The following is a 14,820-nucleotide window of genomic DNA, read 5'->3' on the forward strand; positions in this document are numbered from 1 at the left end:
ACCCCCTGCTTCTTTCTCTATGGCTACATAAAAAATGCTTGCCTGGCCATTGCCCAATTCAAAATATACTATGGCCTTGATTACTCGTTCTTTTCCCTTTTTTTTTTCCTTGAAGAATCTCATTATTTCATTGTCATGGGAATAAAAGAATCAGTGTTTATAATATGGTCAAAAGGAGAGTGCAATGCCGGTCAACTGGAGAGACTTGTGGCAATCCGGGTCAATGTGTCGGGTTCGGTTTTGATATCGGATTATGCTCAAAATACAAGAAAAGAAGATAAACATGTCGAAATCAGGTCGAATGTAGGCTGTTTAGACTGTCTCAGCTTCAGGTCCACTGGCTAACTTCAAGTCGGGTTATCGAGGGTGGGTCAGATATATAACCTGTTCTAACTTGGATGACTGGTTCTCAAAAGATGTTACTCCACATTGTGGTTGGTACAGGTATACAGGTAGAAGCATATAGTATATGCAAAATGCTTAGAAAGTCATCTCAGCAAGTATATTATTTCATGGGATCCCACTCCCTGAATATTTTTAGACGTGTGCCCCAGTATCAGTAACAAATTTTCAATGTTTAGAGTAGGCAGCAAATATCAAACCACCAACCATTTAAAGTTTTAACATCATCATCATCATATCCTTTCTTTCCTTAACCCATAGTCCATCTAATGCACCAATCAATCCCATATATCTTCAACCAAAACTCAATTGACAATCTAAGTAAAGGCCAACTTCTCTTAGAAGCTTAATTAGTCACCTCATCATTGAGAAATGAAACTAAAAACATTGTTTCACTTCAAAGCCAAGGTGATTGAACCTTGTAGTAAGCTTTTATCCATCTTCAAGCATAAATGTGATAAACCTTCAATGTCTTCAAGAGCTCCTACACTACGTATGCCAAAACGCCGTTCTAAACCCAAAACTCGAACCAAAGTTGTCCGGTTCAGAAAACCCTTCTCCATCAAGGCTTTCACCTTTCCTCGTTACCGTCCCAAGAACAAAGTCCGGGTAAGAAAAAATCGCCCTTCTCTTTCCTCGAAATTCAGAAGAACTTTCCGGCGCAAGAAGCGTGTTAAATCATCCAACCAACCCCAACCCATTCAAAAGGTACGCATAGCTGAATACCTTACAGTTCTATTCTCCTTGAGAAAGGCTAAAGACATAGAAACTGAGAGCAACGATCAAGCCATGGGAGATGCTACAAGTCTAAGTCCATCATCAAGAGGGCATGCGAAGGAGCCATTTCCGTCACCTATAACACCGGGATTTGCTAGAAAAAGTGATGATAGTAAGAAAGAGAGCTCGGATGATCTCGAAGATGTTGAACATCCATGCAAAAGTTTTGAAAACTATATGGTGGAGATCATTGTTGAAGAAGGGAAAGTGAAGGATTTGATGGATGTAGAGGAGCTCCTATACTGTTGGAGGAATCTGAAAAGTCCTATTTTCATAGAATTGGTAGGTAGATTTTATGGAGAATTATGCAAGGACTTGTTTTCTCCTTCTGAAGAGAATGAGAGTCAGGAGACTGTTACTTCTGAGTGATGATGTTATGCATTGAACATCTACTATTCTTTTATAAGTTAACCCCTTGAATTTGGTTGTCTTTCTCCTCTTTTACAAGAAAGAATTCTTAAAGGTTTATTCTCAGGTTTGTAATATGAAGAGAAGCATTTAGATATCTCAACCCCTTTTTTGGGCACATATACTTGTTTATGAAGAATAATCGTGGGAGCGTAAGGGGTATGCATTAACCTGAAACGTCTATTGTTGTTGTTGTTGTTGTTGTAGCATTTATGTAGTACAACCAAATCAATCTTAACCATCCATCAAAACGAAATACCAAATTGGTATTATATGTTCATAATTCCTTCAAAATCTCCTTCAATTGTGAGGAGTTGGAACCTTGAGCGTTCATATGAGAAAATTTACAAACCAGCCAAACTTAGTAAAGTTGTATTAAGGGGATGATCATTGATCAAACAACTTCATTCAACTATATATGTAACTTGTTATACTTTTACTTTGCATCGATTTACCATACTTGACCTAAAAAAAGATAAGGGTGAAAATTCCCCACTCCAATAAAAAAAAGCTAATACTTTGATAACTCCTCAAGAGGAGCATGTCTCATGTATATCTTCACTTTTAGTTCTCTCCTCTGAACAATATGTCATGGACCTTCACTAATACTCCATCCGTTTCATTTTTAATCCATACACTTATACTTTTCACACATGTCAATGTAAAACTTTGAGGATATATATCTTTAGTTTTGTATTTGTAAAAATTATAAAAAGTACATATTAATAAAATACATGTTATGTTGAATCTAACAAGATTCCACATGAATATATTTTCATCCGCGTATATAGACAAAGTGAAATTTGTGAATAGTGTAAAATATCAAAGTGTAACAATTAAAATGAAATGGAGGGAATATTATGTTATAAATATTGTTGATTTGATATTTGTGGGGTGAATTATATGGGACTAAAATCTAGGTTAGATTGTCTATACGATTGTATCGTTCCAATTTCATTAGATGTCTTGGAGTAACAAGTTATTCTCACAGCAGACAAGTAGACTTTAGACAAGCATAGACTACTTGATTATACTTCTATACTATAGGCCCATACCATTGACTACTCCAACTGCCCACAGGTCAATGAGGCACATAGTTTTGGAGCTTTTGTGTCTTATAACTTGGAACTTTGGAAGTAAGTAAATCTACCATTGAAGAAACACTAAATCTTCATTTTTTTTTATGTTTGTTTTAGGGTAACCATTCTTGTTTAACTATTAGAGATTATTAATTAATATGGAGAATTTTGGAAATTTTACTTAGTTGATGAATTTCCAAGCCGGGATGGTAATGTTTGATAAAGTTGTATAGAGTAACGTTTGATAAATCAATAGTCTTAAATAAAAATTATCCGACTTTTGAATAATTTTATAGAACATAAAATCCAATAATTGATAGTAACTTTCTAGGTAGATTTTTTTCAATAGGTAAGAATAAATTCTCTGTGCTACCTGCCTTCGTGTAGGGCTCCTATTTATAGGCCCATTACAACTATACACCCCCAACCTTCTTTAAATACCAAGCAAATGCTTGGGATCATAGGAATATAGACAATTACATTGTGCAAGAAATAAAAGTTTGACGAATTTGTTTTTATTGAGAATATTAATATTTTCTTATTTGGCACTCGATGAATCTATCATTTTATTGTTTGATCAACGTAGATTTTCATTTTAAAGGGGACTTGTTAGTATTATCTAAGATAAATTTTTTAAAGTCTTGCAATTTGTTACTATATAAGTTTGCTTTTCTTTGTTGTCTAAAGGTCGGTATTCGTGCCCGACCAAAAACTACTATAAAAGTACATACTTACGTCATTTTAAATTAGTTGTGACACTTTTAAAATCACAGACTCCTATACAATTTTCGGAGAAGAGAGAAATAGAAAAGAAAACAAAAAGGCCCGATTTGATAGAGAGATATAAAGACAAATTATTACCCAAAATGAAAGTGTAACATCTAATTTGAAACTTGCTAAAATAGAAAGTATCACAATTAAATTAAAACGGGGAAGTATGATTATTCATCCTAAAACTAAAACAATACCATGAATATAATATGTTTTGTTTATGCAAAAGAGGAACAAGCCCCAAAACAAACCATGGATATAACATACTTCATAATCAAATATACTTATAGTCAAATTTATATATTATGACCATGTTTGGTAAATGGCTCTTTCATTGGCTTTTGGCTTTTCAATTTGGTCAAACAGCCAAAAAAAGTGTTTGGTTATTGGCTTTTTGGTTGGCTGAAAAGTTGGCTTTTAAGCCAAAATGAAAAGGTTGTCTGGATTGGCTTTTGGCCCACAAACTCTCTAATAAACAACCAACAACCACAATTAATTTTGTCAAACACTTTTGCAAACAGTTGGCTTAAACAGCCAACTTAAAAAGCCAAATACATACCACCAATGCTTCTAACTGGTCAAACAAGCCATTAAACCAGCCAAAAGTCAACAACCAATCGCCGATCGCCAAACAACCCTATAACTAAAAAGAAGTAGAGAGCCAAGGATACTATGCATAACCAAGACCTTTCTTAAAAAATAAATAAATTACCAAGACCTTTTTAGTTACTCAAGATTCACGTACAAAACCAAGCATAGTTTAATACAATGAACCAATAATCTTCATTCTTTCATTTCCTCCAAAATCCAAATCCCTTTGTTGGACAAAAGACAAAATCATCTTTTACAATTTTACCACAATTAAACCAACCAATTGATTCTTTGATTACACTATTAACTACCTTATTATTTTCAATCTTGGATGCCATGTCATCAACATACTTTTTTTTTTTTCTTAAAGGATGTCATCAATATGATAATAATCCTAATATATAATGTGACTTCTCTAATGTCTATCACATTATTAACCAATACAAGGGTAATATAGTAAAAACACCCACACACAAAAAAAAAAAAAAACTCCATCAAAACAGGCAAAGAAGAGTCTCACTCACACACAAAATCAACCTAAAAGCCGGCCAAAAAAATGATCCTCATTAATCAGTCCGATGACCGATTAACCGGTAAATCCAGGTATTCTAACCCTACCAAACCTCCTTTCTCTCTCCTTCCACGTGTCCTTCCTCGGTTTCTCTTCCCTTGACGGACGGAACTTTCTTTACCGTCACACCCCTAAAACATCATAACAAACCCTTCTTTCTCTCTCTCTCTTTCTCTCTCCTCAAAATCCCCAAAAAAAACCCTAATTTTCTCTCTCCTAACCTCGCATCTCATCGTTTCAGATCCATGGATGAAGATGAAGAAATCCGATCACCTTCATCACCACCACCTGAATCTCCACCACCTGCTCCAATCACAGTAACCGTCGCAGCAGCTCCTCCATCATCAACGCAGTCGCCATTAACGCCGCAAACTCCGAGCTCTTTAACATTAGCTCTCCCGATCCAGCAGTTTCCTCGTCCTCTCGCTATCACATACGGCGGAATTACCGGCGCAATAAACGGTGGAAGTAGCGGCGGAAGTGGAGGTGGAGGAGGAGGAAGAGAGGATTGTTGGAGTGAAGGTGCGACGTCGGTGTTGATTGATGCTTGGGGAGAAAGATATATGGAGTTAAGCAGAGGAAATTTGAAGCAGAAGCATTGGAAAGAAGTTGCTGATATTGTTAGTAGTCGTGAAGATTACGGAAAAGCGCCGAAAACTGATATACAGTGTAAGAATAGGATTGATACTGTTAAGAAGAAGTATAAGATTGAGAAGGCGAAGATTAGTAGTGGATGTGGTCCGAGTCGTTGGGCGTTTTTTGAAAGGTTGGATAGGTTGATTGGTGGTTGTTCTGGCTCAACCCCAAGCCCGAACCCTGGTGTAATAAAGGGTTCGGGGTTAAGTGGTGTGACAGTAACACCAGCTACTGCCACTGTTTCAACTGGTGGACCGGTTTCGAAAGCTGTACCAGTTGGAATTCCTGTAGTTAGGAATTGGAGACCTCCGAGTATTGATCCCAAAAAGTATATGGAGTTTTGGCAACGAGAGCAACAAAGGGTTGGACAAAGGCAGGTTTATGGTCCTGGTTGGACTGCCCGTCCTAATCATATGGTTTCGCAACCGATGAGTAATCAAACTAGTAATGGTAATGGTAATGGTAATGGTAATAGTAATAGTAATGCTGCTTCTACTCCTGCTTGTAATTACAACAGTTACATGAGCATACAAGAACAGGCAAGGTTGATGGCAGGTGGTAGACTTCGGCCTCTGTCTCATCTTCCGCCTCAGCCTCAGCCTCGGCCTCAGTCTCAGCCTCAACCTCCGGTTTCAGTGGATACTGATTCTGATCAGGAGGCATGGTCGAATGATTCTGCGGATAGTTTGCCGCCAGAGAGGCCGGGGTTTGAGAGGAGGAAGCGGCCGAGGATGGATGTTGACAATAGGGGAGGAGAAAGGGGGAATGTGAAGGGAAAGGGGAAGGGGAGTGAGAATGGGAATGGGAGAGAAAAGAAAGCGGCTGTGAGGGTGTGGGGGAATTCGGTGAGGGAGTTGACGAGGGCGATTTTGAAGTTTGGGGAGGCGTATGAGACGGCAGAAAGCACGAAATTGCAGCATGTTGTAGAGATGGAGATGCAGAGGATGAAGTTTGCTAAGGAGTTGGAGTTGCAAAGGATGAAGTTTATGATGAAAACTCAGCTGGAGATTTCGCAATTGAATGGTAATGGGAGTAATAATAGTGATAGTAGAGGTGGTGGAAGTGGTGGTATTGGAGGTGGAGAAAATAATCGTAATAATAATAATCGTCATCATCTTCATGGGAATCATCTTAATCATGCTAACAGTGATAGTAGTAATTAGTTGTAGTAGTACAAGTCTGGAAGAAGAAGAGGAATATATTAGATCATGTCTTTTTTATCCATCCCCCTATTTTAGTAGTTTGTTGATGACTATTGATGAGGCTATGAACCAAAGATGATGAAAACTTGAGTCTGTTTTTGGCAGGGAAAGATTTGTAAGCTCTGATTGTTATAATCATTTAATTGTGGAAAAAATTAAAAGGTTCAAACTGTTTTGTAATTGTCCATCTTATTCGTTGATTGTTTCTGTTAGCTCCTTGAGGAAGTAATTTGTGAAAACTGTGCTGTGAAATCGCAAGTGTTATCTGTTCATCAGTCTAGAGATTTACATTCAGATTGAGGAAAATATGTTGTGCCCAAGATGGGAAGTGTCTATAGTAATAACAATGTCCGAGTCTTAATCCCAATAGGATGGAGTCAAATGCATGAGTTATGATTCGAATGTAGGCTATATGAGTTAGGATTTTATTTGTGCAAATCAAATTGTAATGGTTTGAGGAAAACAGTTAGATGAGCAGTTGCCAAATATGAAATTGCACCATATACTGAGGCATATGCTCTGTAAGAATGTTGGTAAGACTTGTAGAAAAACATATCTACGCTTCTCTTTTCTAAGGAATTTGATTCATTCACCTTGTTTTGTGTGCAAATTGCTTGTTTTGGCCACTGCTTTGCTCTAATCTATATTTGAAGTCTGCACAGGAAACTACATTTCGTTGCTCAATGAATTGTATATGGTAATCTAGAGATTGTGGCACAACATCAGACTTTGTACTGTTAGATAAGAGGAGTGATGTTACTCTTTATGCAAGTTAGCCAGTGGCTAATTTCTGTTTCTTGGTAGACGAGTAATGCTTCATAGTCCCTGTGATTTATTTACCCATTAAAAATAGGCAGTTGAAAGAAGAATCTGGTGATAATGTTCTAGTAATGATATCGTAGGTTTTTTGCGTTGCTGAGAATTTTTGGTACTAAAAAAGCATCCTGTGGAATTAGGAAAGTTACATGTGCTCATATTGTCATCTACAATTTTTTCCCTTTTTACGAGGAGATAGTGGGGAACCCACCTTGTAATTTGAGATCACAAGTTCAAATCCTACTACCTACTTATGTTTGAGATTATATTCTTCCTACTCTCAAGCGCTCACATGTGTAATTTGGTTGGTTAACCTGCGAGAGGTGCTGGTTCAATATGATCTATTTTCTTATCAAAGAGTTCCATAGTGGAGACCCCCTAAAATAAAATCAAGAGCACACAAAACACAAACATTGATAGAGCTAGCGATTCCTACTCTTCCTAGCTGAAGTAGGTAGATCAGCAGGATTCAGGAGTGCTCGGTATTTTTTGACCTCTATGAATTTGGAGTTGTGATAAGTCATCCATTAGAAGCTCAAACTTTACCTTTAAATTATAAAAAGATATAGCTTTAGCCTTTTAGGCCACCCTTCATTTTGTTGGATCACCTAAGTCTAAGTATATAACCCTAATGAGATGCACGGGTATTGGAGTTAAGTTAAATATGGGGGATTCGGCCCAAAGTTGAGAGTCTCTTGAGTATGACTTCTTCACAAGTTCTAAAGTAGTTCGTGTAAGTCTATATGATGGTTCGTTTACAGTTTAGACATGAATCAAGTTTGTATGTAGGTTTGATATGTAAGAAGAAACTCCCTTGCACAGGGCACCCACACCTGTAGGTCCCACTATAAGACAGGTTTCCTACAACCCCCCATAAATCTCACGCAAATAGTGTATGCTATTAACTTTTTAGCCCTCCACAATTATACATTTCTCATGCCGTTTTTAGTTAAACATGCCACACACTGACAAATCGTGCGGCCACCTTCCTCAAATCTTCTGCTTCTTCACCTTCGCTGGTGCCACCTTCATCTCCCCCAAAGAATCAACATCGCCATCTCCGTCAAATGGAGGAGATCGGTGGTTCTCTGATGTCACCTTTTTCTCTCTCCTCTCCTCCATACATCCTGATCATCTCCACACTCTCTCTCACTTTCTCTATCCTCCTCAAGAAAAAAATGGAGGTCGACACGTTTACTTCCTCGAATGCAGCGCCATTTTCCTTCTCGGAGCTCCGGCAATATAACCGACAAACTTTGTCGGAGACCGAGGCGCTTCCGAATCTAAGCCGCGTTGACTCAGACAAAGACGAGTCACCGGTGAGTTCGAGTGTTGTTGCAGTTTGAAGGTCCAGAAAGTGTACCGCGGCGTAGGTTAATTGATACCGTCGTCATTGCCGAAGAACTATGCCATTTTCTCTCTCACTATGTGGTTTTTCGTTTTTGTGTAAAAGTAACCCCTTTTAATTACAAAAATTAACTCTATTTTTAGTAGAAGTAACCCCTTAGCATTACAAAAAGTAATACCCGATTTCAGTAAAAGTAACTACTTAACATTAGTAATCCTTAATTTCAGTAAAAGTAACCCATTAGCATTTGAAAAAGCAACTCCTAGTTTCACTCAATGTGACCCCTTAGCATTAGTAATCCCTAATTTCAGTAAAAGTAATTCCTTAGGCCTCGTTTGGTTCACATGGGAAGTAATTTCCCATGGGAATTTACATTTCATGGGAAATTATTTCCCTTGTTAATTTCCTAGGAATTAGACAAAATTGTTTGGTTGACACCATAGGAAATTGCATTTCCTAGGAAATTACTCACCAAGGGGGGGCTTGGTGAGTGATTTCCCATGTTTCATGGGAAATTCTATTTCCCTTGGAATTTGTATTTCCTATGCTTCTCCCATTTCCCTCCAACCAAACACAACACCCATAATGTATTTCCTAGGAATTTGTATTTCCAAGGGAAATAGCTTCCAACCAAACAACACCTTAGTATTTGAAAAAGTAACCTCTAGTTTCACTTAAAGTAAGATCTTAGCATTAGAAAAAAAAACCTAAATTTAATAAAAGTAACCACTCTGAAAACGATTCAACAAAAGTAACCCTGTTAAGAAAAGTAACTCCTTCAAAATCGTATTCACGCTTGGGTTTCATTATAAGGCCTAGCTTGGGCCTTTTTATTAGCTGGTCACACATTTCTTCAAGGCGTGACCTGTCTTATACAAAACTTTGTGTAGATTTCTTGCTATCAAAACTGCACATATAACTAAATTTAGGATTAAGATTTCTTATAGAAAAGGAAATATAATTTACCTTTTCTACTTCGATTTCTCATCTTTGAACATTATGTAAATACGTACAATGATTATTTTATACTTATTTTGTTTCTTTTTAAGTGCAGCACTACGACTTTTGCACTATTCACATACTTCACTTTGACCGTATTTTTTTTAAACAACTTGATTATATGAGATGGTGTTGGATTTGTTTAAATCGACTTTTTTAAACTTACACAATACATAATTAGAGATAATAATAGTCAAAAATGTGCGACAACTAGACATGGTTATTGGATGGGGTAGCCCAATGGCTAAATGGTTAGGGTCAAATTTAAAGGACGTTCATTGGACAGGTTTATTGGATAAGGTCATTATTGGATACGGCCATTATAGGGCCAATAAAGAAACCCAATAATTTTGAAAAATAAAATAGGTTTTGTAAAAACAATTACATATTCGGATTCACATTCATTTAAACTCACTTTCGGCTCTCTTTGTTCCTTAATTTCTTGCTCGTTTGTCGGCCCGTCCATTATCGACCCGCTATCGCCCACAACCCATTTGGCCCAATCCGCTACCGACTCTTTATGAGGCGATCCTCTTATATTCCAAACCGCTTTTGACTCACATTAACCCTGCGACAACAAACTTGAAAGTCAGAATGTTACACTTATTTAAAAATAAAGGTTTCCGCACAGAAATTAAAATTTTCATCCCAAAAGCAGAATGCTAATAAACAAGCCGAATAGTACATTATCCAGTATCCAACTACCTTAGCATCCAGTCCAAGAAAGCAAGTGTAAAATGTGTGGGTCGAGTACATTAATTTATTTAATATTGTTAATCCATCGTTTCGCACATTGTGGTCTGTCTCACTTTCACACATTGTGGTCTTTTCACATTACTGTATCACTGTATAGATTCGTTTGTATGGGGGTTCATTGGTCGTCACTTATGTGTATCTTCCTAATTTTGCGACAACCGGCCCCAATGTATTCATGCCTTAGGCGACCCGCGACCGACGGATAGTTGAAAGTCAAATGTTATTACTAATTGCACCAACCCAAGCTCAATGAATAACAGCAGTAGTTTGCTTAGTTGGTACCATAATTCAACAAGATAAAACTCCCTCCGTCCCATAATACAGTGTCTACTTCATTTTTGGTGTGTCAAACTTTAAAATATTTAACTGAATATTCTTATCTGTATGTATAAAAAAACATACTCATGTGGGATCTTGTTAGATTCGTCTCAGTGTGTAGTTTCATAATATCAAATTTTTATATTTTTTATTAATACGGAACTGAAGATATTAAAGGTCAAAGTTACGTCTTGGAGACCGTGTAAAAAAAAAACAAGCACTATCTTTTGGAACGGAGGGAGTAAAATACATGAAATATATGATGTTGGAGTTTATAAGAGTTTGTAGTAGAAATTCAAAGTTTGCTAAGAGTATGAAGAGTCTATTTTATTTTTTGTCCCACATGTGGCATGTGTGTAATAACTTGAACGAGGAAAGAGGCTGAGGTTCATATTGTTATTATTCAGTTAATATCTATTCCACCCATTGTCAACAAATTTTAGGTGTGAAGACTGTTATTATTAAGTTACATAGACCACAACAATTTTGAGTCATTATGATTTATGAATTATGAATTTTGCAACAAACTTTGAAACATAGTTAGGGTTCAAGTTAGCTCATGATGACACTGAAATCTGTATTTTGGGTCAAATGTTCGGATATAGAGAAGAAATTTTGCACAATCTTGGAGATGTGGCGCCCAACTTGGGTGTTTGGACATGGAATAAATCTACAAATGCAGGGCAATAATTGAATCTATCCCTTTTTAAATTGCACCATTTTGTTTTTCTTTTTTGTCGAGAAGCTTTTGAACGTCAATATCTCTTATTCCATGTAAGTAAAAATTATAACAATTTGATACTTGAAATCCTTGCATTGAAACAAATTTAACAAGATTGCACTTAATTATGTTTTTTCTTATATAATGATGCGAGATAACTTAACAAAGTTGGTTGGTAAATAATGCCAAAAATAAAATGGTGCAGTTAGGTAAGAAGGAGGAAGTATTACTCTAAAACACAAGGTTGATGGATAGATCCTCAATTGGGAAACCAAGTACGTATTTTTTAAAAGATAGTAACAAGAAGGTGCATTGGACAAAATCATTATTAGATAAGTAATTCTACTCTATGACTAGGTTTTTCATATAATAACTCTTCATTTTTATGGAAGATCATGTATGATAGTTTTAATTTTGACACTAGAATAAAGCTATCTGTCAAAGGACCAACTCAACCAAAAGCTTAAGCTAATGGTTGAGGCCCCAGGAATAGATTTATACTCTATCACGCCCTCTCACGCAAGAGCCCTTTGGGCTTGAAGTGTGGATGCATCACAGGTCTCCCTCATACCTGGCGCTAAATATTCCACTGCGAAAGGAGGGGTGGATGAGATTCGAACCCGTGACCTTTTTGTCACACTGGCTCTGATACCATGTCAAAGGACCAACTCAACCAAAAGCTTAAGCTAATGGTTGAGGCCCAGGAATAGATTTATACTCTATCACTATCAAATTAATGCGCTTAAATATGAAAAAATTCCAAAAATAAATGGCCCAACTCGGTGTTGTGTCTGTGTCAAATTTCAGGTCATTTTTCGAGATTTGGCCAATAATCCCAATTTAAAAAATGTTTCAAAACTATTTTGTTGGACTAACACACAATGTGCCCCAGCTGATCAATTTGTGCCTGAAATTCGAGGCATATTACGTGCAATATCATTAGGGAAACAGGCTAAAAATGTCAAATTCATGCTTAACTCTAATGTTCCTTCTTTGATCAGTGCGACTCTCTAATTTTTAGACAATTAAGATCGTAGTTGGTATAGTATAGTATGCAACTAATACATGCTCTTGCTAGTTGCTACTTTAATAATTTTGTATTATAGGTTTATATATTAACATGTATGTTTATTCCTTGTTTTGCATTAAAAAACAATACAAAAAAGGAGGCCAAGTTTATTAATTTTGTTGACTAATGTGTTGTTTAATATATAGTGTCTAAAACTTGTTTGCAAATACTCCCTAATACGAGGGGTTTATATGAATAAATGAGGGAATATTGAGTTTATCTTGTCAAGGTTTAGCCCTGGATACGCAAAGCGTGGATTATGCACTAGGGTGCACCATGCTCATTGTGCACCCAAGAAGAACATACCGTTTATATAAAAGAAACACGAACTTTTTTCAACAACTTTTCTGCGTTAAAAAAAGAACACATGACTTACAATTAAAGAACGTGTAAATTTATATTTATAAAAGAACAAAGGTTATAATGAAAAGAACATATAATAAATGAACATCTACACTTAGGTAAAAGAACATATACCTTTAAAATTCAAATTTGAAAAAGGAATCTTTAGTTGCAAAATTTAAGGAAGCAAATAACAAATTTTTTTAAAAAATTATAGACTCTAAAAATGATAAAACGACGTAGTTTAGAAAAGGGTGCACCATGCTCTACATGCACTTGGGTGCATGTACTTATTTGCGCTGGATACGGGGGGTTAGTACTTAGTAGCTGGTGCATTTACTTAATTTAAAGTTTAAACTATGTGAAGCTTACAGTTTACTTTACATTAGGAAAAAAATTAGTTCATTCATACCAACCATGATTATCCATGTCTCAACGTCAAGGCATCTAGCTTAGAAGCTTTCTCTTGCAACTAGATTTGCCAAAATCGTTAGCTACTTGCAAGTTGCACCTTAAGCCAAAAACTAAAGAGGCATTAGCATTAGGATTTAGAAATTAGAAAGGGATTGAGATGATATATGTCCCATTTTTATGTTCCATCTTGCATTATATGTGCTTTTGTTTACTACACATCAATGTTTATTGGTAAATATGATATAGATACTTCATGATTTATTTCTCACTATAATGGATCGATTAAAGTAATCTGTTGGAAGGAAAAGATATTGGGCGTAGACAGTAGAGATCATGAATACAGAATGAGACATCTGATTTTGTGTCGTAACTAAACAGAAAATATGATAAAATCACATAGATTTTAGTAGAGGTGATCATGGGTCAGACTTTGCTCTAAAAAATAGCCCGTTTCTGGCCAAACCTCGAGCCAACTTTTTCGCTCAAAAAACCGCTGTTTCAGGCCGGGCCAAACGGACTTTTTGCATGATCCCAAATTTTCAAATTTGGGGTGTTTATGGCCTTTTTTTTGCCCAAAAACAATCGGACTGAGGTTGAATCGCTGGCTGGAATATCATGCACAACACCGTATGTTTTTTAAGTCGTGTCGTTGATTAGCTCTAGATTTTAGTGAAAAGTGGGCATCATTGTCTCAAATATCATGCCCAAAACTATGCACAAATTGATAACAAAATATATGTAAATTGAACTTGACAGAATTCTGCCTCATTAGTAAATAAGAAGCTTCTAAAAATGGAAAATATATTATGGTAAAAATTTATATAATGATAAATATTCCGTTGTACTCCCCTTGTCACATTCACTTGTTATATCTCATTTTACACAGTTTTACAAGACATTATTAAACTGTCAATATCTCTTATTTTTTTCACATAAAATTTAATATTATGAATCTAGTGTACACTTCGAAACATATCTAACAAAATTGCACATAACTATATTTTGCGTGTGATAAAAAACAAAATATTTAGTTTATTTTGGTAGTTTACTTTCCAAGATGAATATGTAGCATTTAGCAAGTTAATATAAACTTAGGGAGTGTAATGTTAGTGGGAAAAGTAGTATGGATTATTTCATAATTTGAGGCAGTGATTGATTGATTATTTATCCAGACATTAGCAACATAAACACGTCTAATAGTGACATATCCAATATGCAATGCTCGAAAACGATATGTTGTCAAAGAAAATGATACATAGTTTATAATTAATTAATTTTTCAAATATTTATTCCTATCTATGTATATGACTTATGGGCATTAATTTGAGAATTTTTTTTACAAGCAATCATATTATACAAATTTTATTATATACTCGAATGTACCTTGAGCATGATATATATATATATAAGATTATTTTTTTGCTCATTTAAAACCTTCAAATATACAAGTTTCTTACAATATGATGAGTTCTAAATAAATAAATAATGGCATGCAATGCACATTGTACACCCAGATATAATGTTCTTATCATATTAGTAACCTGCAAGGAGGTAATAATGTTGCATGGTTTCTTCAAGAATATAATATTTGATTTTGTGC

At 35.8% G+C, this 14,820-nt stretch overlaps 2 protein-coding genes across 2 annotated transcripts; both read left to right on the forward strand.

Annotated features, from left to right (window-relative positions):
- The first annotated feature begins 72 nt into the window (after positions 1-72).
- On the forward strand, positions 73-2,031 carry LOC104899713 (hypothetical protein). Its single transcript, XM_010686956.3, has one exon. It carries the CDS (start codon positions 775-777, stop codon positions 1,546-1,548), a length of 774 nt encoding a protein of 257 aa, XP_010685258.2. The 5' UTR covers positions 73-774; the 3' UTR covers positions 1,549-2,031.
- Positions 2,032-4,462: 2,431 nt separating this feature from the next.
- LOC104899714 (trihelix transcription factor ASIL2) lies at positions 4,463-6,617 on the forward strand. Its single transcript, XM_010686957.4, has one exon. It carries the CDS (start codon positions 4,845-4,847, stop codon positions 6,396-6,398), a length of 1,554 nt encoding a protein of 517 aa, XP_010685259.1. The 5' UTR covers positions 4,463-4,844; the 3' UTR covers positions 6,399-6,617.
- Positions 6,618-14,820: the final 8,203 nt, after the last annotated feature.

This window comes from Beta vulgaris, chromosome 7, assembly GCF_026745355.1.
Source record: "Beta vulgaris subsp. vulgaris cultivar EL10 chromosome 7, EL10.2, whole genome shotgun sequence".
NCBI lineage: Eukaryota > Viridiplantae > Streptophyta > Magnoliopsida > Caryophyllales > Amaranthaceae > Beta > Beta vulgaris.